Raw genomic sequence first — 24,904 nt, 5'->3', positions numbered from 1 at the left:
CAAATGCTTAGAAATATATATATATATATATATATATATATATATGAAAATATCGGTTCTTAAAATTTATCAAATATGCAAAATCATCTGAATAAACTAAAATAAACAAGAACATACTATGCAATAATATTTGGACAAAAAAATTGGTATCCTTTCTTTTTTTGACGGGAAAATTTATCCTTTCATAACATTAACTATTAACATAAACAACAATAAAAGTTAAGACATTGGAACCCAAAAAAAAAAAACTTCAGTAGTAAATTAGCAATATTATCAAGAGTAGATATTTTGTAAGACGGTCTTACGAACTTAATTTGTGAGATGGATTGACCTGACTCATATTTATAAATAATTTATAATAATATTTTTGACATAAAAAATAATATTTTGCATGACTAACATTCTTGTGAGACGAGTCAACTCTACCCATATTTATAATAATAAGTAATACTTTGGCATGACCCTTAAACCATCTCATAAAAATTTTTGTCATTTTTCATAAGTCGATTGAAACAAGAGATCCATACCACAAATTAATTATCTCTTGAAATCATCTTATAGATTTTTTTTTGATATTTTTAATACTCTGATTTTTTTTTAATTTCTATATCATAGATTTAAAAATACACTTATATTTAATTTATAGTAATAAATATATTTGCTTCAATAGAAAAATAATAATAAAACCTTACGTAACTAAACTTATTTTAAATAATAATAATAATAATAATTTGTGGTCCCATTGAAGTGACCGACCTGCACCAAATCGAATCGAACTTGTCTTTCTATCTATGTCTCAACTTGCCGTCTGTCTCTTCACTCAACCTCCGCATTTTGCGAAGTCAAAGAAAGCTTCCCACTCACCCAAAACAAAGGTAGAAAACCAATTATGATAATAATAATAAATCATATTCCCACCATTTTTCTTTTGTCACAAAGCAAGCAAGCTCCAAATTGGACCAGCAACTTGATATTCCTCTTTTAATGGACTAATATTTCATAGAAAAAGACTCCCCATTTCTTGTTCTCTTGTGTTTAGTACTGCTGAAATATTATAATTCCCGAGTTTCTGCAGTCTTTTCTGCAAATTTCTTTTCTTCTCTGATCGATATTCGAGTTATTTTACCGTTTACTTTTTGTGTTTATTGGGGATTCATATGTTTATATGTTTTGAAGGGGAAAAAAAAAAGAAAGAGGAGATATGTTCGGTTTCTGGGATTGCTGTGCATCATCATGCTCCGACAGTGTATTTGAAGAGTTCTTGGAGGATCCGAAGCCATTTTCTTTGCCTTCTCCTCTTCCACAGTGGCCTAAAGGTATTTTCTTGAAATTTTTTTTGGCAAAGATTCAATCTTCTTGGTTTCAAGCTTTAGTTTGGCTTTGGCAATTTTATCTATCATCTTGTCTTTGGTTTGAGATGCGAACCTATTAATCCCCTATCAGTTTTTTATTGCAAAAAGTTAGGGACGAAACACTTTGACCATTTGAAAGTGAAGTTTCTGATAATTTCCCAAGAACTTGTTAGCTAGTGTTGATTAATTCAATTTTACAGGTAAAGATTTTGCATCAGGGAAAATATGCCTGGGTGAATTAGAAGTCGTTAAAATCATGGATTTCGATAAAATATGGAGTTGCACCCCATCACGAGGGAAGGCCAAAGGTGTTACTTTCTATAGGCCTTGTGAAATTCCAGATGGATATTCATGCCTTGGTCATTATTGTCAGCCAAGTAACAAGAAACTGAGAGGTTATGTCCTTGTAGCCAAAGCCGTTGATAAAGAAAATGGTCCGAATCGGGATTCGGAATCTGAGTTTCCAGCTCTCAAAAAGCCTCTTAACTATAGTTTGATATGGAGTGATGATTCTGGTGATGATGAATGTGGTTATATTTGGCTACCAAATCCACCAGAAGGTTATAAATCCATGGGTTTTGTGGTTACCACTGAGCCTAATGAACCTGAAATCGAAGAGGTTAGATGTGTTCGAGCTGATCTTACTGAACATTGTGAAGTTACTGAGGTTACATTTGATATGAAAGCTCGCAACTCGAAAGCTCAGTTTTATATTTGGAACACGAGGGCCTGTGGAAGGGGACTGCTTGGTAAAGGTGTCCCTGTTGGTACATTCTTCTGTGGTAAAGATGAGAATCCTGAAGATGAGTTGAATATTGCTTGCTTGAAAAACCTCGATTCTTCGCTTCTTGCAATGCCGAATCTTGAGCAAGTTCATGCCATTGTCAAGGAATACGGGCCGACCCTGTATTTCCATCCAGATGAAGTTTATTTTCCTTCTTCAGTTTCTTGGTTTTTCGAAAACGGGGCTCTTTTGTTCAAAAAAGGGAGGGATAAAGGTCTTGAAATTGATTCAGCAGGATCAAATTTACCGGCTGGTGGAGAAAATGATAAAGAGTTCTGGCTTGATTTACCAGTTGATGATGATGATGATGATAATGATAGCCAAGACTATGTCAAATATGGTAAAATCGAAACATCCGAGCTCTATGTCCATGTAAAACCAGCTTCTGGAGGCTCTTTCACGGATCTTGCTATGTGGGTTTTTTGCCCTTTCAACGGCCCCGTTACGTTTAAAGCCGGAGCGTGGAATTATGCATGCAATAGATTAGGACAGCATGTTGGCGATTGGGAACATTATACACTTCGCGTCAGTAACTTCACTGGAGAGCTTTGGAGCATATATTTTTCAGAGCATAGTGGTGGTGAATGGCTCGATGCCTCGGAGTTGGAGTTCATCGAAGGAAATAAAGCAGTAGTTTACTCCTCAAAACATGGCCACGCAAGTTTCCCACAGGAGGGATGCTACATCCAGGGCTCAACAAAACTTGGTCTTGGTGTGAGGAATGATTGTGCTAAAAGCAAGTTTTTGGTCGACTCGAGTACCAAGTACCAGATTGTTGCTGCGGAGTATCTTGGAGATGAATTTGTAGCCGAGCCATATTGGCTACAGTACATGAGAGAATGGGGTCCTACCGTCGTTTACGACTCACTGCCTGAATTGGAGAAGATCATCAAACACCTTCCTTTCTTCATTAGACTTTCGGTCGAAACTCTCATGGAGCTATTTCCTACTGAACTTTACGGTGAAGAAGGGCCAACAGGACCAAAAGAGAAGGATAATTGGGTAGGGGATGAACGGTGTTAGCCAACATTTTTCATGTACTCATTTATGACTGTAGCCCGCACCCGTCTCTCGTTTCCGTGGTACGCTCAAGAAGCTGATCATGCGCTTCGGAATTCACAGTTATTATGTGAATTTGATGGCAAGAAAAAAGCTTGAATAGCCTGAAAAGTGCGCCTAATGCACAAAAAAAATTCAATGATGGAAGTGCTTTTAACATATGCCAAATTGGCATTCATTGGCAAGTTCTGCCACTACAGTATGCATGCAAATTAAGGGGACAAGATATTAGTGCTCGTGTGTGTGTGTTTTTTTGGGTTATCAGATATGTAATATAACACGAAACAAAATTAAAAAAACACATTCGATCATTACATGTGAGATTAATTTTCTGATTTTCAGCGAAAAAGTTCAACCATTTTCTGTATATTTTACTACAGGAATGGTATGTTGTATGGATGGTAATATGAAGATTAAACAATATTTAGGAAAAATGGTTTGTACATGTCATGGAAATAGATTGTTTTAAGCAACAAATTTTGGTCCAGGAATCAAATAAAAGGCGAAATTCTGGCGTTTTCCAAGTTCCAACTGAATCCATTATGCAAACCAAAAAAAAAAAAGAAATTAAAGGAAAGAGGGAGCAGCACAACATGGAGCAACATATTCCATTCTTCATAAATTTCGCACTACACTATTTGCCTTTAGTCCTTAAATGATGTGGTTTGCCTATCAAAATGTAGTTTAAAATGGCTCAAATGTCTTCAGCATTGGGACTTTTCAGCCATTTCTGCTGAAAAAGAGGGGTCGATTTAAATCCAACCAACGCTGAAATCCCAGATAATTACAAAATTTAAGCCATTAATAAAATTTTTAAAGATATTAAGGTGATGAAGAATCCAAAATATCCGGCACAGCAGCAGGAGACATCGTCATCCGACTATCCGGTTTGAGGTTTTCCCAACGAATTTCTCGGGCACATTGTCCACATATAGTTCTGCCGCCCTCCTTGCCTTGACTTCTCAAGGTCATTAAATGTGAAAGATTTGTGCAATGCCGCAGCACATAACGATTCCGATGACGTTGCCTGATTCGTTCAAGTCTGTAATCCTCCTCAGGCACCTCTGCAGTAGAAATCCCAGTATGGTTTTGATCAATTGTAGATTCAGCTCCGAGTGGCTGCTGCTGCTGCTCACCTGGTGCAGATGCATTAACAAGGATTTTCTGCTGCTCGAGTATGCTTTCTTCAGGTGTGAAACGTCGCGTCTCCTCCCACTCGAGGGTCTTCCGATATACTTCCCAAGCCAAGTCTTGTTCTTCTTTTGACAGCTTGTCTTCTTCGTTTTCTTGCAAGAGGGTTTCATGTTCATGGTAATTTGAAATCCAACTGAAAAGGAAAAACATTATCTGTTACAAACAAAATCTTGATCAACTGTGAATCTTGAAAATGTGATGATAAAGCTACAAATTTACTGATACGGAAACCGAAATTTTAGAGGCAATCTGATCATACGAAGTAAATAAATGATTTCTGTTGGTGTCTTAGTTTGTGTCCCACATCGGTTGGCTAAATAACCTGAGAGCCCTTTAGATAGACAAGAGCAACCCTCACCTCTTGAGCTAGCTTTTGAGGTGAGTTAGGTCCAAGTCAATTTCTAACAATTTCTAACAATTTCTTATGTGAATTCGAACAATACTTAGTCATATCTCTCTTCGTCCATTGAAGAGGCCATAAAGGGGATTTTCCAAATACAACACCCAACTAAGCCAAGTATCTCTCCAAAACCAGCAGGAATCCCTTTCATGTCACTTCAACTAGGTTCAAAGTTTTGAATTGTTTTGAATTTCAATGTGAATTAAGATCAAGAAAAGAAAGTTTTACAACTACAAATTTAGCCCATTATAGAATATACTCAAGATACCTAATGTGGAATAAGACAGTCTGCTATTTCACAATGAAGTGATAGACGGAGCATCAGTGAACCAACCTATTAGTAGATTAACTGATCACACGTCCTGGATCAATTAAAGACTTGAGCACTTCTAGTATAAAATATACGAAGTAAAATAAGGCCGAGTAATCCACCTGGGATGGTGTTTGTCGATCAAACTTTGAATTATTTTATCAACAGAAGCACTTCCATTAGGAGGTTGCAGTTTCTGGTTCAATGAATTTTGACCAGTCCTGTTTGGTTCCGCCACAAGTCCAGTCTCGTCGCCAAACTCAGGCAGCATTGCATCAGTACTTTCGTCCTCCCCAAACTCAAACAAATGCAATATTTCCTCTTTAGACATACTTCTGTGAACCTGCTGCCTATCAACTACCCTTGCAGCAAGGCCTTCCTTGGTCACCTATCAAAAATATACCCGTTTCGGTATCACTGACTAAACAATTCATATATTAATAACTCAGTTTGCAGTACCTGACGCTTGTAGATTTTCTCCTCCATCGTGGCATGTGCAAGTAATCGGTATGCAAACACAGGCTTCATTTGGCCATATCTGAATAGCATGAACAAGCTAAATTTACAAAACTCAACTGTATCTAAGTCTGTCTTAATAAAAGAACACGGAACACACCTCCAAACTCGGTATATAGCTTGTAGATCGTATGTTGGATTCCAAGACCCATCAACTATGATTACTCGATTAGCTGCATGAAGATTAATGCCGAGAGATCCAGCCCTGGTGGATATCAAAGTGCATTTGACCCTTCTGTTTGAAGGCTCGTTGAACCTCTCGACCAGTTTCTGCCTCTCAGAGCTTTCAGTTCTACCATCAAACCTGTCATTAGATTCAGAAAGGTTTTCGAGTTAAATCATGATCTTGCCTTATGGAAAGTAAAAGTTTCTAGAAAGATATAATAACCGACAGCAACACAACAAACAGTGTTGGAATAAAAAGGAAGAAAAGAAATCAGAAACACAAGAGAGTAATCCACTGCTAGTAAAATCACAAAGAAAGTATACACAAAATTTGTGATTCCCACTAAACTGAATCCTAAAAGAAAAAGAAAATCTCCATTTTCGGGTGTGAATCCTAATGCAAATAATGATTTAGTCAAATCTCAACGAGTGGAGTTAAATAGACATATAACTTGAAAATTGGATTTTAATGAGGTAAGCAAGACAGCAACAGGACCATTTGAATTTTGAAAATGTAAGACTTTTAAATTGCTTGACATTTCATGCACGCACCTGTACCAGTCCTTCCCTTTTTTCCATAATTTTCCGTTCTTTCTTGGACGAGGTAATTTTGAGAGATAAAACTCAATCAGGTCCAAAGTCAATAAACTCTGACTGAACACCAATGCCTTATCACCAATACACGAGCACATTTTCAGAATATCTAGCAGCAAAACCATTTTGCCACTGTAATCCACCTCATAGTTATTTTCATGAAGAAGATCTCTCCACCAGTCCTGCTTGAAATTGATGTTTGAATCAATTAGGTAAACAATTACGAAGAAAGATTAAGTGCTGCATAAAGTTTAGGCTAAAGTCTATTATAACTTTACAAAAGGAAAAAATGGAGATAGGAAACTAGAATAAACATAAGAATGATAAGAGGACACAGCAATGTGAATTGCATGCAAATGAGGAATTAGGGGAATGACAAAGGCGAACCTCGTATAGAAATCGGTTCTCATTTTTTCGGTTTGAATTGCTCAACTTTTCTGCAAACAGGGGATGATAGTTCAGTATCCTCAATGAAAACTTCAAGCATTAACGTTCATTAGGAATACATGTCACAAGTATATGCAGCAAATAAATCTTTACGATACATGAAAATTGTCATTAATGTTTGCAGATACGGAAGCACTCAAAAATTCTTTAACAAATAGCTTGGAAACTACAAAATGAGATGCAGTCCATGAATATATTTACTAACTATATTTAATCCGGCCCAGGAGATTGGGTGAAACGGGTACCTCCAGAAATGATATTGTAGTCCACGTCATCACTAGAGCTGTCATCTGCAAGACCACTTTCAACATCTTCATATTTACTAGAGTCTTTATTCTCTTTTCTAAGCTGTAAAATTCCAGGATGATTCCATATCTGCATAGAAATGATCTTGCTGAACACAGTGATTGAAAATAATAAACTGATTTCTTAATCTGTAGCTTTAATGTGATACAAGGAAAAAAGATGTCAACGAGGAATGAGTTCACTCTGTAAAGGGGACAGCAAAAGGTTCTAAAATAATAGATTTTCACATAATTCTTTGATTATCCAGGTGTCATATGACATTTTATTCTAATCATAATAACCCTTCAATGCAGTATGCCATATCACAGCGAAATATATTGCCGTACTCCATGGAATCATGGTGTAAAATGTATAATGCCTCGTGATATTTATTAGTTGTTACTAACTCGTGCAAGTTAATGAAACACATTAATGATTTAAAATTGTTTGAATTTATTCCTGTGTGCTTCATTATTAAAAGTAGATCCTTTTTTTTTAGAATAAAAGTATATCTTATTTATACTTATAAATCAACACAATGTAATTATTCAAACAAAAATTTTAGCCATACACATACAAAATCAGGAAACTTGACTTCGACAATTTTATATGAGCTGCAGCTTGAACTCAAAAAACTCTTATAATCCCATCGAAAATGAAGACCTCAAAATACTTCAATGAATGTCATGTACTGTAGCTTGACTACTAAAAAAAAGAAGCAAATAGACAACAAGACTAATTAAGTTGGGACACCTGAAATATGAGAAATCTAGGAAGGATTTCAGAATCCATAAAAAAAGAAAAAGAAAAAAAACAGGAAAAAGAAAGAGGTTGGAAGAAGCATTCTGGTGAGTAAAAAAATAGACCTTGTCAAACATAAATAAAACACCTAAAGATGTTACTTCCTATTACCAGTAAAAGTGGAAAGGATGAATAAATTTAGGTTAAGTTTTCAAATGGCCCTTACTAGAACCGAGTGCAAAAGAGGATCCACTTGGCAAACTTAGATCAGTGTGGGACCAATATTTGTCCAGTTGAATATTACTTAGCCAACCTTAGATCAGATCGCCATCAATATTTCTCGAGTTGAATATAGCCGTATTTAACTTTTAGTTTCATACCAATATCTAGAGTTTGGAACAAATTCATTCAGCATTACCATCAATAATTGCAGCGATCAGAGAATGAACGTGAATAACACATTCAAGAAAACAACTAAGATTAAATAATGTATTCATCAAAAGATCTATTGTAAAAATGTACCTGAGCCAAGGCCTGGTATCCAGCAAAAAAAGATCTCTTGATTAGTTTTTCCTTTGAAACCTTTTCCTTTGAGAAACCATGAACATCAAGAAATCTTTTATAAAGTTTTCTCTGTAAAGGAGATAACTTTACAGTTATAACAAACACAGTTTTAGGAGGTAAATCACTTTTAACCACATTCATGTCCATCCTCTGAACAAATCCTTTCAGCTCCTCATACAGAATATGAGATCTTTGATTCATGATCTTCACATCTAATGCAGTAGAATTGGTGTGTTGACCATTTTCTATTGGATTTTGGAAACTACAAACAGCAAAACGATTGATTTGGAGGCGTCCCAATAAAAGTTCAAGGATGTAGAATCAAAATGATAAAAATTTAAAAGTCTTACCGGTTCCTAAATTCATGGCTGCTACCAAGAAATCCTTCTCTTACAAAATCAACCATCTGTTTGTTCCAGATAAAATTAAGAGAAAGATAAATTTATTTTTTTAAAAAAAAGAACAAGATAGAGAAAATACATTCTCAGTTTGAATTCAGAAATCAGAAATGTGAAACACATACACAGTAATACTCCATAAGATTGTTCTGGAGAGGCGATCCAGTTAATGCAATTCTTCTCTGGCACTTCACTTGTTTTAAAGCCTGGGTTGTATCAGCCCTAGTGTTTTTTATCATGTGGGCTTCATCGCAGACAAGGATATGAGGTCCGTCCTGGAAAAGTATGCACGGTTCTTTTAAGAGCTCGACAACCAATAATTAATAAACGTGGAATCATGAAATTTCAGCAATAAGGGGATAAAATAGCAAACAACTATCCACAGTCAAAATATCACAAGTTTTTGGACTGTGGAACTTCAGTCAGTTTGCACACAATGTGTCTCCTGCACAAGAAAAAAATTATATCCTACCTATTTATTTCAAGAAGACACATTCAATATAATCATGACCGGTTTTCCTTATAAAACTTTTCCTAAATTTGAAGATATTTTTCAAATGATGTAACAGAACAACAAAAAAAGATTTCCTAAAGCTATACGGGAATCAAATATTTATAGCTAGTAGCATTCATAAACACTAACCAAACATGGCAAACCCCATTCCACCACTAAGGGCCAAGGAGTTTTGATCTTATTGATAGGATTTGCTCCACTCTGTCCTAGTTAAATATTTCTTTGTAACAATACTGTATAGTGGTAATTTTAAAGGTTATTGCTTTTGATACATCATAGTTTAGGCTCAATTGATATTTCTCAACCCTTTGTTGTATCTATAGAGGTAGGGGTTAGCCTAACCCCATTGCTGGGAAAATGTTGATTTAAATGAAAAAATGTAACTAAACCATTGAAAACGAGAAAATGACGCAATTGATACCAAGAAATACAGTTGAGTGACCACGAAGAGAGATACCTAAGGAGCAAAAACAATCAAGTCAGAAAAATCAATATACAAGCCCAATGTTGGCGAACGTACAAGAACAAAAAATGTAGCTCATAACGCATCAGCAAACATCACCAGCATAAAACTCTTAACATAATAACTAAATCATCCAAAACATCACTAGCAATCAAATCCTAAATCAATACGACCTCACCTTAGACAAGCCTGACTAATTACTTTATTGCATATCTTCAGACCCACTCCACAAATAAAAGAAGCAAACAGAATTGAAAAGGCAACAAATATCTTGAAACACTTAATATATAATCCAAATTGTTAAAGGAATCCTTGAGAAAGTGGTAACGGTAAATCATGTTCACAACCCTGAAATAAAAGACAAAAAGTACACAAGCCTTAGACTCTGAAGCACTTCTAAGGAATATGTTATACCATGCTCAATGACAGCTCTTTTTTGTTCTAGCTTCAATTTGCAATCATCTCTTATCAACGAACTTCAGAATAAATCATAAGAATGCACCTAGTGAAAAGCTGAAACCCCTATTTCAGAGCTAATATTTCTCCATTAACTTCTATAATTTTTTATTTAAACAAAAAGAAAGAATTGATCCTTTGTATTTAAAAATATATATATAGTAACAAGCATCACCTAAGCAAAGTGAGAAACTCAGGAAACGGAAGACCAAGACAACAAAACTGCATAAAATTTGAAATATGCATGTGCTGCATGCAGAATGACGTCAAATAAAACCATTTATACTAAGTGACAGTAAATACCCGACACAGGTTCATTGAACGAAAAATGATTTGCAATTCTACAACAGAAACAAAAATTTTTTTTGATGTTTCTATATTATTTATCCTTGTAGATCTATTTTCAAATAAGGTAAACAACCTGAAGTGCCTGACTAATCTCCTTGGCCAATTCTCGATCCTTTACATACTTCCCAAGGGACAAATTTCGGAAGGCGCTATAACCAATTAAGAAGACACCACCTTTGGATCGCCACTTGGTTAGTAACTCGATCCTTTTCTCCCTGAAAAAAACAAAGCAGTGATGATTGTATTTTACAGAAATTCATGCAAGTAAATGTTGCTCCGGCATAATATCACCAAATAATAATAATAATAAACGAGCATTTTAAAACCATGTTAGATGCTGCTATATATGCATAAAAGCGTCAACAAAACCAAGTAGTCGAGTTAAAAAGTCAAAAATATCCGAACAAACAATTCAACCAAACCCAGAGACAAGGGAAGAGAGGTCGATACTGCTTGTGCTCTCCCAGACGGTTATATGTCTGCTGTGGGCAAGAAAATGGACCGCTGACCAAATAACTACCATTGATTTTCTAAACATCCGTCCTTCTTTCAATCAAATTATTTAACTAATAAATGAAGGAAAAAAAACCTTAGAACATCTTCTAGCATGAAGATGCGCAGAGGCTTTAGCTCCGATGGTCTCCATTTCAGAAACTCGTGGCGCCAATTGTGTAGAACACTTACAGGTGTCACAAGGAGCGCAGTTTTTAATCCTAGGTCAACACTTCTCATAGCAGTGTATAGAAAAGCAATGACCTGCATGGAGAATACAACATCTTAAGAAACCAACATTTTTTACATACTTCCTGAACATCGTAAGAAACCAACATTTTGACATACTTCCTGTCATCCAATACCAAAACTGTTGAAAATAAGTTTTTCCGACAAAACAACTTCAAAAAATTATGAGCACGTAGAGGGCTTGTGCATCCAAGCATACAAAGGGGAAGAAGAAGAAAGCAATAACATTACAAACACAAGGAAATTACAAAGGTGTCTCGTCAACAAACAACGGATACAGGAAACATATTTAATATGGTTCAACTTTAAGCTCTCTATTCATTACTACATCTGAAACTTCCATCCATAAGTTCACCAGACACATGACTTCCAACATCAACTATTTGTCTATTTGTGTATAGGCGTGTACAACATTATCAAATCATATCATAAATCATAAATGTCATAAAAGTTTTCATGGAAATTTGCAAAGCCACATACAACTAAAAATTGAGTAAAGTAATTTTCATGGGACACCTTCAGCGAAACGATCACAGAAGTAAGGATTTAATATTTTAGGTTTCACAAAAATAGTATAAGCAAATGACTTTTGGATCATAAGAAAGTCATGGAGCATTTTGATCCCTAAGCTACCAAGCACAAGAGACAACAGAGCACTTTTAAAAGCCAAGATGTGAAAGCATCATTTGATTATGTGTCAAACTTGACAAAAGGCAGCCATACATTCCAATTACATTGTGGACATTAAAATTCATGGGAAATCTAAGGAAGGGGTGGTCCCACATCACAAGTGAAGGTTTTCAAAAGTTTGTTGCTCGAGACACTGTTTTCATCCAAGGAAAAATTTAGAATAACTCAGATTCTTATATCTGCCACCATCTCTTCCTGAACATACTGTTTTTAAACCTGATATGAACGGCATACAGAAAGCCTTTGAACATGACTGCTACGAAATGAAAGTGGTTTTGATTTGACAGATTCTCTGAAAAATATTCAATAGAACTGTTTTTTTCTTATTCAAATTTAACCACTAATATGGATGGGATGACTCAAATCATAAGTGTAGACTGTAGACTAATTGACTAAGAACAATTTGTCGGCACTTGAAAATTCAAAATCCATAAAGTAAAGATGGAATGATGGCTTTGTTTTAACAGCAAAAACAAGGTCAGACACAAAGGTTGTTAGATTTGAACAATTTGACACGTAAATATTTTATTCACTGTTCATGAAATCATCAAGCCCATGCTATAGTCATTTTTCTTATATTGATAATTCAGTATCATGTAGACAATTTATATCAAACAAATAAAGTAGCATATCATCAGAACTTCCATTTCACATATTCATCATATGCAAAATTCAACAGGTCATCCAGTCAATTAAAAGGAATGAAGAATGCTACCTGAAAAGTTTTACCTAACCCCATTGTATGAGCCAGAATGCAACCAAGACCTTTATCACCGGACCTCATTTTTCGTACTGACTGAATAATATTTTCCCACATGAATCGAATTCCTGCAATCTGCAGTGATAGCAAAAACTATGATTTAAGCATAGAGTTAATGTGTAGATCGCAAGTGAATGGATTATTTTACTCGTTTGCATGCTTTGAGGGATTTAACTGAGAATCAAAATATTGGGAAACCAACTCTCCACCAATAGGATATTTGGTTACCCAAAAGGAATGAAGTTAAAACATTAAGTCAGACAAAGAGCTACTACAAGCTCTAAGCAATACGGAAAGTGGAATCAAATTGGATGAACATGACTACTACTTTATCATTCATTTTACATTTTACCAATAAAGCTAAAGGTATTTGGAACCAATTACCCCCAAAGTCGAAAATAATACAACAAAAAACTAAAGGGTAGCACAAACTCCATTTTACCGTTTAAGATATATTGAATAGCAAGACATATATTTCAATCAGAACAAACCCTGAGAAACCAAACAACTAAATCAAGTTCTTTTAAGATGAGAAGTAGTTTATGCAGAAGAAAACATACAGTTCTAAGAAAATTTAGTCGAGCTGAGGTGAGTAAGACCAGGGTCAGGACTCAGGTTTAAGGAGAAAATTTTCAAATAAGATACTTCAATTAAAATATTGAGCGTTGAACTAAACTTACAAACCTAAAGAGTATTCAGACTTCGAAAATGTTATGATTAGCTTATATTGCATATTATCAAAATCCATCTCTTTAGCATAACTGACCAATTAATAACTCCTCTTGGAAGCCAAATTTTCACATCAAGACTCACCTTTCTACACCACAGTTCAATCAAAGACATAATTACTGAAACATCATAAAATATTATATTTAACTGATGTATTAATATATTACACAAATATCCTATGTCAGTTTTAATACAACTAGATTAGATGAACAAAATGTTGCTTATTTTTAATAGTTTTGCCATCGATTCCTTAAAAGAGTTTGTATAACGAGCTAATAGAACGATTTTAGTTTACCGAATTATTTTCCCTTTAAAGTTCAGTTGATTAGCAAGGAAGTGTGTGATTTCAGCATTAAAACATGACCAAAATTAGGTCTGGATTCTGTTGTAATAGAGTTCCAGGCAACAGAATGTAATAGAGTTCCAGGCAACTATAACATAAATAAATACTGTAGAAGATAAACAAGTCTGAGAACTTTAAAAATAAAGGTTGAAAAACCTGATGTGGTTTTAATTTTGTACATATGCTGGGAGGAATCCTCACGGCTTCTTCACCTTCCTCCCTCACCACATTAATTATGTAACCAGCAGAAGTATCACCTAGCATTTCAGAACCAGTACCATCAATTGAATTTTCACTATTGACCATTGAATTCGTCACCATGGACTTTGTAGCAATCCGCGCTTCCAAAGATTTAAGCCTCTCTTGACGTTCCTGAAAAGTTAATGTACGTATTAAAAAGGATGTTTCCCCACGCAAAGCAGAAGTTAAACTTTTACCTTTTCTATTGCAATTTTCTTCTTGGTCTCTTCTCCTAACTCAGCATCATCGAGGATTCGCCGAATTTTTTTCTTTCGTCTTCTCTTACTGCTGTCACAAAAAAAGAATGACAACGGAATTGAGTTTGAAGGATATTAGTAACAGGTAGGCAGAAATCATACTTCAAATGACAAGTATAATAAATTGATTTTAGAAGGACAGAACAATGAGCAATCAAAGATGAAGGTTTGACCATACACAGAGTATAATGCTTAGAGCCAATTTATATGTTTATTTCAAAATGACTGAAGTGAGATACTAAATATGCAAAGACAATCCCTGCGTAAAATTATTTTCTAGTGTGAAGATCACAACAAAATAAAAGAGATAAGAAACACGAATCCTAACATTGACAAAGTATTATCCAACAAGACTACAAATGTTGTGTGCTACAGAAATAAGAGAATCACAAGATTTTTAAATGAATGTCTGAAACTTCAACATGATTGAGCTATAGATGAAATAACTCTTGATTATTAGTTATTATATCCTAATGGTTCGAATCAAATCCATAAACAGAAATGAAAATCAAGTATACCTGGTAGTGACTCTGACATCAGTATCTGAATCATCTGAAGCTGAATCTGAACTCGAGACAAATTGACCTTCAGTGTTCATGATTTCTTCAAAATACAAAAATATATTTCCGTCAGGCATGGTTGCATAGTCTCTATCTATGGTAATAGTACAAGATTTCATACTGTCAGATTGTAGGATGTCACAATCACTGAGGTGCTTACCCTCCGTCAACTCAACCAAGTCAGGTGATGCTGAGCCATTTATCAAAGAAGTACCATCGTCGGCCGTTGCTTTCACAGAAACAACTCTTGAAAACTCACTCTTTTCATTATTAGTACCTTGAAGTTCAGTAACATTTTTTAGAACCTCGTCATCTTGAGCCAAGGAAGCATCTAGTTGGCACTCCTTCACCCCATCGATAGAGGAAACTTCCATTGGAATGGTATCCTGATTTTATGAAAATAGAACGAACGAAGCAAGTCAACAATAGAAAATATAAATTTGAAAAATTAAATCTGATGAAGGCAGAGAAAATAAACAAAATGAACAAATAGGGACACACGGTACCAAGGCATTTTTTTTAATAAGAAACAATACTATATTAATTACGGAAAAGCTATTAATTACAATAGGCGGACAAGTGGTCCGCTAAAAACAAAAGTCTAAGCACGACCCTACTCATATCAAATCTGATCAAGCAGTCAAATCATAAAATTCATTTTGAAATGTAAACTGCTAAAGGAAGAATAAAAATTTCTGTATGCTATGATTGACAACGTGAACCTTGGTGAATCCAGATGTAGAACAAACTTTCCTGATTAATCGTCAGAAGGCAACATATTAATTTTAGTCTTGTATGTATTGCGGTTTGACATTTTTAGTCATATATATTTCATTGAATTAATTATAGTCATGTAACCATATTATGGTGATCAATTTAGTTTTTCTCGTCCAAATCACGTAATTAAATCATAAATAACTAATATCATGTTAAATTTTATAACTACATGGTAACAAAATCTCTCGTAACATGCATGTGCATATAACAATGTAGTTATAAAAATTTTACAATGATACTTTTTTTTTGATAGGAAACTATAATGTTATATATAAAATTAGATTAGAAGATTTACAAAAAATGGACTAGTGGTCCACAGAAGCTAACTATTATCCAATGCAAACAACCACAGTTATCAAACTAAATCAAAGCCAATTTCCAATCCCTATACAAGTCTAAAATAGCCAAAGATTGAAATTTAGAACCCTTGTGGGCCTACATGGATACTCTCAATTTGATCTTGTCCCAAATTTCCTCTCCAGCCATAAGACTCAAAATGTCATATCTTAATACATATAGGACTCAAATTGACATTTTGCCTTGACACTGTAACAGCTTCACAATGTCCAATGACGATATCAATCATATAATGCAGGTAAAGACTGAAACAAAGCTAGGAATAAATATTGGGTGCTGCTACAAATGGCTCTTCATACATATCAAAGCATTTAACAAATGTAATTCAGATTGGGCTACTGAAATCTAAGCATATTCTGAATTCGAGAATTGCACCTACAATTTTCTCCTGACGTTTCTTTTAGCTTTGCCATTCGAATTTACTTGAAAAGAAACAAAAAATTTAGAGGACATCTCCCACAACCAAACACGGATATGATTTTGTGTTTAATGAGTCTGGTTAGTAAACCAACATGGCTAATGGACAACACACCAGATCCACCTTACACTGGCTTCAACGCCTATAGGTCAATCTTAGATTGTCTATCAAATAAAACTAGATCACATCAGCTATGTTCTTGTACACGCACAACTAAAATCCTCATAGATCATCTTACAAACATCATATGATTTTCCATGTAGTATTGTCGCATAAAGATTTGATGAATGATTGGTTACCCTTATTTCTTAGCCCTAAAAAATATTCTGAAGAAAACGCGACGCCCAAAAACGGAATGAGTGTGAATGAATAAAAGAAAACAGAGATGACTTGAATTTATGTAATATTTCTTACCACAATCAGTCGAGATTGACCACCAGACATATAAGATCGCTACAATCACGATATAATTTATAGCATCTAACACTAGATTTTCTATGATTTGAAACTCCGCTAACATTAATTTGAAATAGATCCGCGTCGCTCTGCTTTCCTGGATTTGAAATTTTCAGGACTTTTCTAAATCATGATAGTAATAGCCTAAAAAGCAACTTTTTTTTATCAATGCTCATTCAAAGTTTAGATCTCATCAATTAACATACCTTATTGACGACATTAAGCAAATAATGTGAGACTTAAACATCCAAAATTAATTATAACTTCGAGCATAGAAATCGTGTGTGAACACTCGAAACAAGTTCATGAATCGATGCAAAAAGGATTCAACATTCACGCATTAAAGTTTTAGGTATCTGTAACCGTAGGATTAGTATGTTATTATAAAACTAGATTCATTTCATTTTAAAAATGGTTGACACCTCAAGACAATGCATGTCAATGCATTCACATGCAAATGGACAAATGGCTAGTGGGGGACGAACCAACGATAAAGTAATCGATAAAAGCAAAGGCTTGATTTGGCAAAATCATTTGCAGCGTTAGTAGAATTTCTTAAACCTCAAAAGCCATCATTTAGTCATATCATATTGGTAAGATTGATACTAAAGAAGGGTACTGCTTGGACCTAACAAATTTGGCTATTTAAAGAGTACAGCTTTCAGACTCTCGAAGTATGGATACAGTTGTGAGCTCTGTAAGCTTGTAATGAGTACAGTTACGCACACTTAACTAAATAAAAAATCAATTATGTTGCCAAGTATGGATAGTAGGCACCATAAAGAAAGCCTGGTCAAGATCTTGTAAGTTGTAAGCACTGAAAAACTTAAAAATAGATATACGGGATCCTCTGAGCTTGAGATAGCTGGATGTCAATCAAAATAAAAAGTAGGAGAACAATATGACCTTCAATGACTTCCACTGTACTAAATAAAATATAGTCAGGTGATAATTCTAGAGATGGAGCTTTTGTAATGAAGTAACACGTCTGATACCAAAAATTTCAAGTCCAATAAATACTCAACCCAAACATCAGTATACAGAAAAAGAACTCCATCCATCTTAAAAAGTGAATATTTAAAGTCAATTTTTACAATTTTCTTTCAGCTAGGATTTCTAATTTAGGAGTTATCGCAGCACTAGACCAGTGAATTGTGCAACATATTATTTGCAGAAAATAAAAAAGCCACAACTAAGGCATATTCTCCAAAAGTATTTAAAAGACAAAGGCAGGAAATGATGTAACCAGTGGACAATGATTAAACCATTACTGGTAATCATGAAACAAAACCTTCTTAGATTGTTTTCTAAGTCTCCTTCGCTTCAAACGAATATGAAGCTGGAGATCAGTGTTAGCATCATCTTCCTCCTTGACCTGTCAGCAATTGGAAATTATGTTACTAGAACATCCTTGAAATGAGCATCATTTGAAAATTACTCTTTTGCTTCTATACAAAAAGACCGAGTAGACATTGAAAAATGATAGGATTCGTTGACTTTAGGTTCAGACGCATTATTATACCATATGACCTTTTTGACAAGAGGTAAGATGATTCTGACCAGTTCAGGGACTTTGATCTCATTCATGCTAAACAATCGAAAATAATAGATGACTGGGCCAAATAACTATTCAAAAATCGAATGACAAAAAAAGTAAACTTAGCATTTCACTACAGCCAAATATTCTCAACTGAATTAAAAAAAAAAAAAAATTAAAAAACTAAACAGAAAGGATAACTGTTTTAGCAAGTGACTAAATTGTGTGGCAGGGACTACTCCTTGCCTTTCTAAAGTTTCTCTTTTGCTCTTCTGTGAGATTCAGATCTCTTTCATTTGCTACAGCATCGGCAACAAATGGATCACTGGACGTCCCATCAACATCATCAATTTCTTCCACCTAACCAATAGAAGAGGTGAGACATTTCTATGAAAAGATGAAAAATAATATAAGCGCAACGGTTCGAAAATAATTGTGTTTCCAAAACATTAAAAAAAAATCAGGTCATCATGGAAAAGTATGGAAAAGTATGATGAAGTTTCACCGAAAAAGAGTTTCTAGCCATGGCTATTAAAGCCACAAAACACACTAAGGCATGCATTAGCCCTAGAGCTTAGACCCAAGGTGCAAGTTGAGGCGCACACCTTCTCGAAGTGGGTGCACTAAAAAATAATATTTTAAAATTTAGATGTATGAGGTCATTCAAAAGTAATCAAAACAAATAATATTTAATATACTACCAAATATGAGCGAGTATACGTTGGATCGAACTCCTTAAAGAACTCGTGTTTGTTAAATTAGACTAATAAAACATGAAGGAAAGATCATTTCACTTTGCTTGAAATTGCATTATTTTACAATATTAGAAAATTCAAAGTATGAGGCATAAGAACTCAGCCAGAAGATATGTGAAACAGAATATACCAGACTTGAAACATTATCTCACAGAGAGAGAGAGAGAGAGAGAGAGAGAGAGAGAGCATCGTTCTTATTGCAACAGCGTTGGATGGGTGATCATGGCACCACAATTATTTGAGTTCAATTAACAAATGTAAACTGATAAATTACAAGGCAGTCAATAAGTCCATAATAAGATGTTGTCAAAGGGAACATAAAATAACGCCAGCATCTTTCACCTCATCAACTCCAGGAAAGTTAAGGCCCAGCTCAGCTGCCTGCTGCGGAGTGCTGGCCAGGTAAACAGAAGCCCAATGCTTGCTGCCAAATCTGGTATCCTCTAAACCTGAGTCGTTAGAGCACATTTTGCTGAACGAATTCCAATCTACATCTGTACTATCATTTACAGCAGGACTGCATTCACTGGCCACAACTTTTTTCGTCAGGAAACCACTGGCACCCTCCTCCAGTATTTTCCCATGCCGCCTGCCCTCAATAAGCACTCCCGATTCAGAAGTTAAAACTCAGTTAATGTATATTAACTTTTAAAAATGATAGAGAACAAACCTTCTTACAGGCCTGTGGACCTGGAGATACTCTTCGGCCTGTGAAACTGATTCCATTGCATCGAGAGAAAGTTGATTACCAACCCAATGAGCCCTCTTCTTCCATGCTTCTGTGCAGCAACCACTAGGAGCTTGTTTTTCAATCCACTTGTACAGACTTGATAGTTCAACACCAGCACCATCAAGTTGTTCCTGCTCAGTCACGAACAAGAAGGTATAAATAATCTGTATCCTGCGGGAAGCAGAAATTATTTGGAAAAGCCGAATAAAGCTTTCTATAATCTAGTCATAAGCAAGTTAAATATAATGAGAGTAGGACCACATCCGTCTCATAATTATAGCCAAATAATATTGGTAACAAATTTGATTGATTAGTTTCCTTCTTGTAATGGTATCTAGTATTAAATATTAAAATTACTCAAAATGAAGTCTCTAAATCATGAGAAATTTTCGTTGTTCAGAAGTAAGAGAGATAGAAATTTTAATCAATCTTTACTCACACGTTATTAGAAGAGACCTCAAAATTTCAAAGCCTAGAGATGCAATCCTCTTTATATTCCATTAAATTGGTCTTTGGAACATGAATGTATAATTATTTAGTTTGATTCAGGACATATATACATAAATCTCTGGCTTACACACGATACGCATGTTTAATAATATAAGAATCTAAAGCTCTTAATGAAAGAGCTTCCAAACATTCCCCCACTAGCTAGAGCATAGGATACACTTTAAGCTTGGACCAATACTGTGAACTTGGATGTTGATTTTCGGTCACATGCATTGGTGATGCCATTATTCATTTAGACTCTTCCAACGACCAACTTTATGTAGTTGTTCCTGTTAGGAACTACTTTTCTAAGCAGTTCAAAAACAAGAAGAAAATTGTAAGACTTTTGATTGAAATTAACAAAGATGAATATTTTCTTCGATCTTTTTTTCTCAAATATCCATAGATATCCTAGTATTTTTCCGCTCATGACCAGTTAAATGTTTTTAAAAACTAAGGGTAATTGCACACATTACCCCTGTGAAATATCGAAATTGCTATAAACCTCATATGAAAAAATAATGATCTACTAGCTCCTTGTGTTTTTTAATCTTGAGCACATACCTCCCTGTGTTTTCAAAATCTGAGCACATAAACCCTTGTGGTATTTGTGCACAAAATTTGAAAACACAAAGGGTTTATAGTCATAGGAGGTTTTTAGCATTCTCATGATTTCATTGAGGTACTATATGCAATTATCCCTAAAAACTATTAGTTCTTTCGGGATTAAACATCTAAGTTTAACAATTATAACGGGAAAATAATGTTTATTAAAGCTGAAATTAATAACTATGGCCATTTCTGTATAAATATTTCAAAAAACAACAAAATGCATACCAGTAAATGAGCGCTCTCAGTCTCAAGCTCATCAAGCTCCACTTCCCACTCTTCCTTGAACACCGCCATCTCTTCGGCAACAGCCTTCTCCAACTATCCTCTCATGGAATAATAAAACTTAATGGGATAATAAAACAGAGAGAGATAAAAAGGTATCAAAAGAGACAAGGATGGTAACTTACATCGTCACCAGAGAGAGAGAGTGCCAATTCTTTCCTAACATCAGCCTCCACATTCAGAAGTGATTCCTCTTCCAGAGCTTCTTGAGCTTCTGCAGCCTAAAAACTAAATTATTGATTCAAGTAACAGTAAAAATGTGCTTTATCAAAGCATAAGGGGTTAAATTTTCTTACTTTTCCCTCAACTTCTAAAAGCTCAGCAATTAGCTCGTCTATGTCCTTATCAGTCAAGGGTTCCTGAGAACAGATGGAGATGGAAATATAAATGTAATCTTGTAAAGAGAATGGAAAAGACCAAAAACCAAGGCATTTTATCCAAAACAACATAATTCCAGATGCAGATAAAATAATTGACGATCAAATGCTATGCATCCAACGAAAATGAAAAATTAAGTCAATTGATACAGTGTAATTAGCACTTGCATAATTTATATGGCAAGCTAAAATTTCTCCAAATGTGGCTAAAGTTTTCCCGCATGAACAACATTCCCATAGTCCAATCAACGAATTCAGTTGATGTTAGCAATCAGTAACAAAAATAAGCCGAGAAAGAAAGAGAACTATTTCCTACAGAAAAATAAAATTTTTTTGATCAAAAGGTTGGTAAACGTACAACATCCACAACGAAGCGAAAACCCCAGGAATAAAACTTCGTTTCAGAAACAAACAAATGGGATATGACCCAAAGGGCTCCGATGATAAACAGTGATACGAGTAAGTTTCAACAATAAAGTACAAAATTCACCTCGGAATGCGGCTCTGCTTCTTCTTCTTCATCTTCATCTTCACCCTCGTCATCAATTTCCACTGAATCGTTGGAAGAATCATTCTGCAAATCGCCAATTTCTTCCCCATTCCTCTCTTCTTTTTCTATGCCCATTTTATGGGGTATCGAAATCAAGGCAGGCTTGCTTGTATTACTATTTACTACCACCATATTAATTATTAATTATTTTTATATATATATTTACTTACACCGGGGTTTATCAAAAGAGGGAAAAACAAGTTCGGGGACCCAAACGACGTCCTGTCCTCTTTTTTTTTTTTTTTTTTTTAAACACTCTATTAATTATATAGATTTAAAGTAGTTATATCCATCAACATAGATGAATAAGTTTTTTCAACCCAAGACATAAGTGAAGTGTGATATAAAACAAATTGAGCTAAACTATGGGTTACAGAATTCGCTCCTACAAACATTACATATTTTTTTGAATCTATCGAATAGGAGGAGCTCGGAAATGATCGAGATGATAAGCTCATCGTGAGCCAAAGACTTTGAGGAATCATAAATTGTTTTCACCGCATTCAAAGAGTCCGAAAACACCCACATATTACTAAAATCACAGTGCAATGCAAGCATCAAACCAAGCTAAAATCATGACAAAATCTACAGTATTTGGAGATAAAAGAATATACAATACAAAATCGTATCGAATTCATTATAAAATGTTTATGATATTGTTGTCTATCGATGGTTAACAATTCACACCACTCTATCAAATTTAGAATAAATTCTCGTGACAGTAAACTAAATTTTAACAAAATTTATTTTCGTTAGACAAAATGTGTTGATATTTACTAGTTTTTTAGATATGTAGCACTGAGCACTAGCTATTTAAAGTCTACAACAAATAATGATACAATTCAAGTCTTCTAAAATGAATCTTAAGAGGATTAAAAAAAATGAACCTTAAGAAAATATGTAATTACTAAAGGGAATGCTCAAAATATTAGCTCAATTATTAATAAATTTGAACTTATGAAGAAATATTGTCATATATATCTTAGATAAACCAAGAGTTGGTCCGCACCTGCGGATTTGTTTATGCAATTGCATGTATGAGTTAAAAACCTTAAGCCCAATCTGTTAACCCATGGAGCGAAGCCCAAATAGTTGTGCAGCTCAGTTTCGAGACTTTTCTAAATAATTTTTATTTTATTTGTTTTATTTAAAGTTGTTAGATTTGTTATAACTGAATCACTAGATCTTCTCCAAGTGCCTCAAGATCACGCGTTGTAATAAGGTATTTAAATTGATATCGTTCATCTTCAACATTCAAGGAATGAAATCACATTTTTTCATCCTCGTTCTTATTTTGTAACTTGGTATCAGAGCTTCAATGGATGACGCCTCCTTTGATTCTGGGATTTCTACCCCGATGCCCTCCATGATCGTAAATCCAAATTTTCTAGCTTCCAATTTTGATCTTCATTCAAAACATTCATTTGGTGGAACCAAGTACAAGAAGATCCTGCAACATGAATAACAATATCAGAAAGCCTAGTAGTAAGCAAGATCCGACTTGTAATACCATCGTTCGGAAAATTCATCTTCAAATCATCACAAGCCTTGGTACTCCATATATCATCGATCACAATGAGATATACCTACACAACTTTTAAGTTGTGATCCTCTCCTAAAGGTCGATTTAAGCCGCAATCGGATTTCGGATCCGATACCGAACCTAAACGGTTTGAAAGATCTTATCCTTCTAGATTTAAGTTACAAGGTTATATCAAATCCATTCACATATACTTTCAAGAATCTCAACTCCCTCCAAGCAACCATTTTTACAAGAATCATAAGATCACAATAACATCTTTGCATCCCATTAAATAAAAGCTAACATTTGATCATATACTTCTCTTGTCAGCAAAATTTGAATGGTAATGCAAGAGGATGGCCTCCAGCATTCTAGAAACCTCATGAGAACTCTCTGAAGCTAGCCTTGAGGAAACAATTATCCATATCAGTAAATATCTGCACCAGGTTCAAATTACTCCCTCCGCTGCTCTTTTTCAAGGATTTTTAATCTTCTCATCTACCATTTAGATGACTATAGTTTCAACATCAATGGCAGGGGCGGAGCCACCCTACTTTTTTTTTTAAATGTGTTGTAGCCCCACAATGGTCCCACTCTTTCTTCCTCTCAATTCTTTCGATTTTTTCCCTTAACAAACTTTCTGAAACCCTTTCAACCTTCCACCTCTCCTCTTTAATCCAACTATTCACCATTTTGGTTGCCAAAGTTTATAATTGACCATATATTTGAAAAGCTCTCATCACAAGCTATTTTTCGGCACTACTTTTGTGAAGAATTATTACTTGCCTTAGCTCGAATTTTAGAGGAGGTGAGCCAAATTTTGGTAATTTGATTTGTTCTATTTTGGTTCTTCAATTACGAGAATTGAATGTGTTATTTTATGTAGTAATTTTTTTGTGATCTGATTTTATTGGATGACAGAAGTGAAGGGTGGGGCTTATTTGTTAGACTGAGGGGTACTGGGTATAGAAAAAAATTAAAAAACAGTGTTTTTTTTTTTTGAAATACATGGTGGCCGACTCTTAATGCAATAAATATACAATATTTTGACAATACCAATGTAAGTGGTAGTTGTACACATATTTTATTTAAAGTGCTAGATTGTACAAATTTTTTTACCTTTAATGTAAAA

The 24,904-nt window shown here is 34.7% G+C and overlaps 2 protein-coding genes across 6 annotated transcripts; one reads left to right on the top strand and one right to left on the bottom strand.

The window, feature by feature from the left end:
* The first annotated feature begins 907 nt into the window (after nucleotides 1-907).
* LOC140865170 (hypothetical protein At1g04090-like) lies at nucleotides 908-3,506 on the top strand. The gene is made up of 2 exons (XM_073269720.1): nucleotides 908-1,316; nucleotides 1,553-3,506. Exons 1-2 carry the CDS (start codon nucleotides 1,202-1,204, stop codon nucleotides 3,157-3,159), a joined length of 1,722 nt encoding a protein of 573 aa, XP_073125821.1. The 5' UTR covers nucleotides 908-1,201; the 3' UTR covers nucleotides 3,160-3,506.
* A 470-nt stretch (nucleotides 3,507-3,976) lies between these two features.
* LOC140865169 (protein CHROMATIN REMODELING 20) lies at nucleotides 3,977-22,361 on the bottom strand. Of its 5 annotated transcripts, none has more exons than XM_073269714.1 (25): nucleotides 22,191-22,361; nucleotides 21,620-21,682; nucleotides 21,449-21,544; nucleotides 21,267-21,359; nucleotides 19,881-20,071; nucleotides 19,553-19,799; nucleotides 18,702-18,815; nucleotides 18,210-18,293; nucleotides 15,071-15,296; nucleotides 14,869-14,953; nucleotides 14,291-14,381; nucleotides 14,010-14,225; nucleotides 12,737-12,856; nucleotides 11,180-11,346; nucleotides 10,664-10,805; nucleotides 8,935-9,084; nucleotides 8,762-8,817; nucleotides 8,370-8,673; nucleotides 7,067-7,196; nucleotides 6,762-6,811; nucleotides 6,333-6,556; nucleotides 5,716-5,919; nucleotides 5,559-5,637; nucleotides 5,222-5,487; nucleotides 3,977-4,522 (listed from the first exon to the last, which is right to left on the bottom strand). In XM_073269714.1, the coding sequence occupies exons 1-25, from the start codon at nucleotides 22,323-22,325 to the stop codon at nucleotides 4,018-4,020; spliced, it is 4,038 nt and encodes a 1,345-aa protein (XP_073125815.1). In that variant the 5' UTR covers nucleotides 22,326-22,361; the 3' UTR covers nucleotides 3,977-4,017. The 5 variants fall into 5 exon arrangements, with proteins under 5 accessions (XP_073125815.1, XP_073125816.1, XP_073125817.1 ...); XM_073269715.1 differs by having other exon boundaries at nucleotides 14,291-14,378; XM_073269716.1 differs by having other exon boundaries at nucleotides 19,881-20,111; nucleotides 22,191-22,267.
* Between the last annotated feature and the right edge of the window lie 2,543 nt (nucleotides 22,362-24,904).

Source organism: Henckelia pumila, chromosome 4, assembly GCF_033568475.1.
Source record: "Henckelia pumila isolate YLH828 chromosome 4, ASM3356847v2, whole genome shotgun sequence".
NCBI lineage: Eukaryota > Viridiplantae > Streptophyta > Magnoliopsida > Lamiales > Gesneriaceae > Henckelia > Henckelia pumila.
Note: the sequence above shows the minus strand (reverse complement) of the source record. Positions and strands in the feature narration are given on the sequence as shown.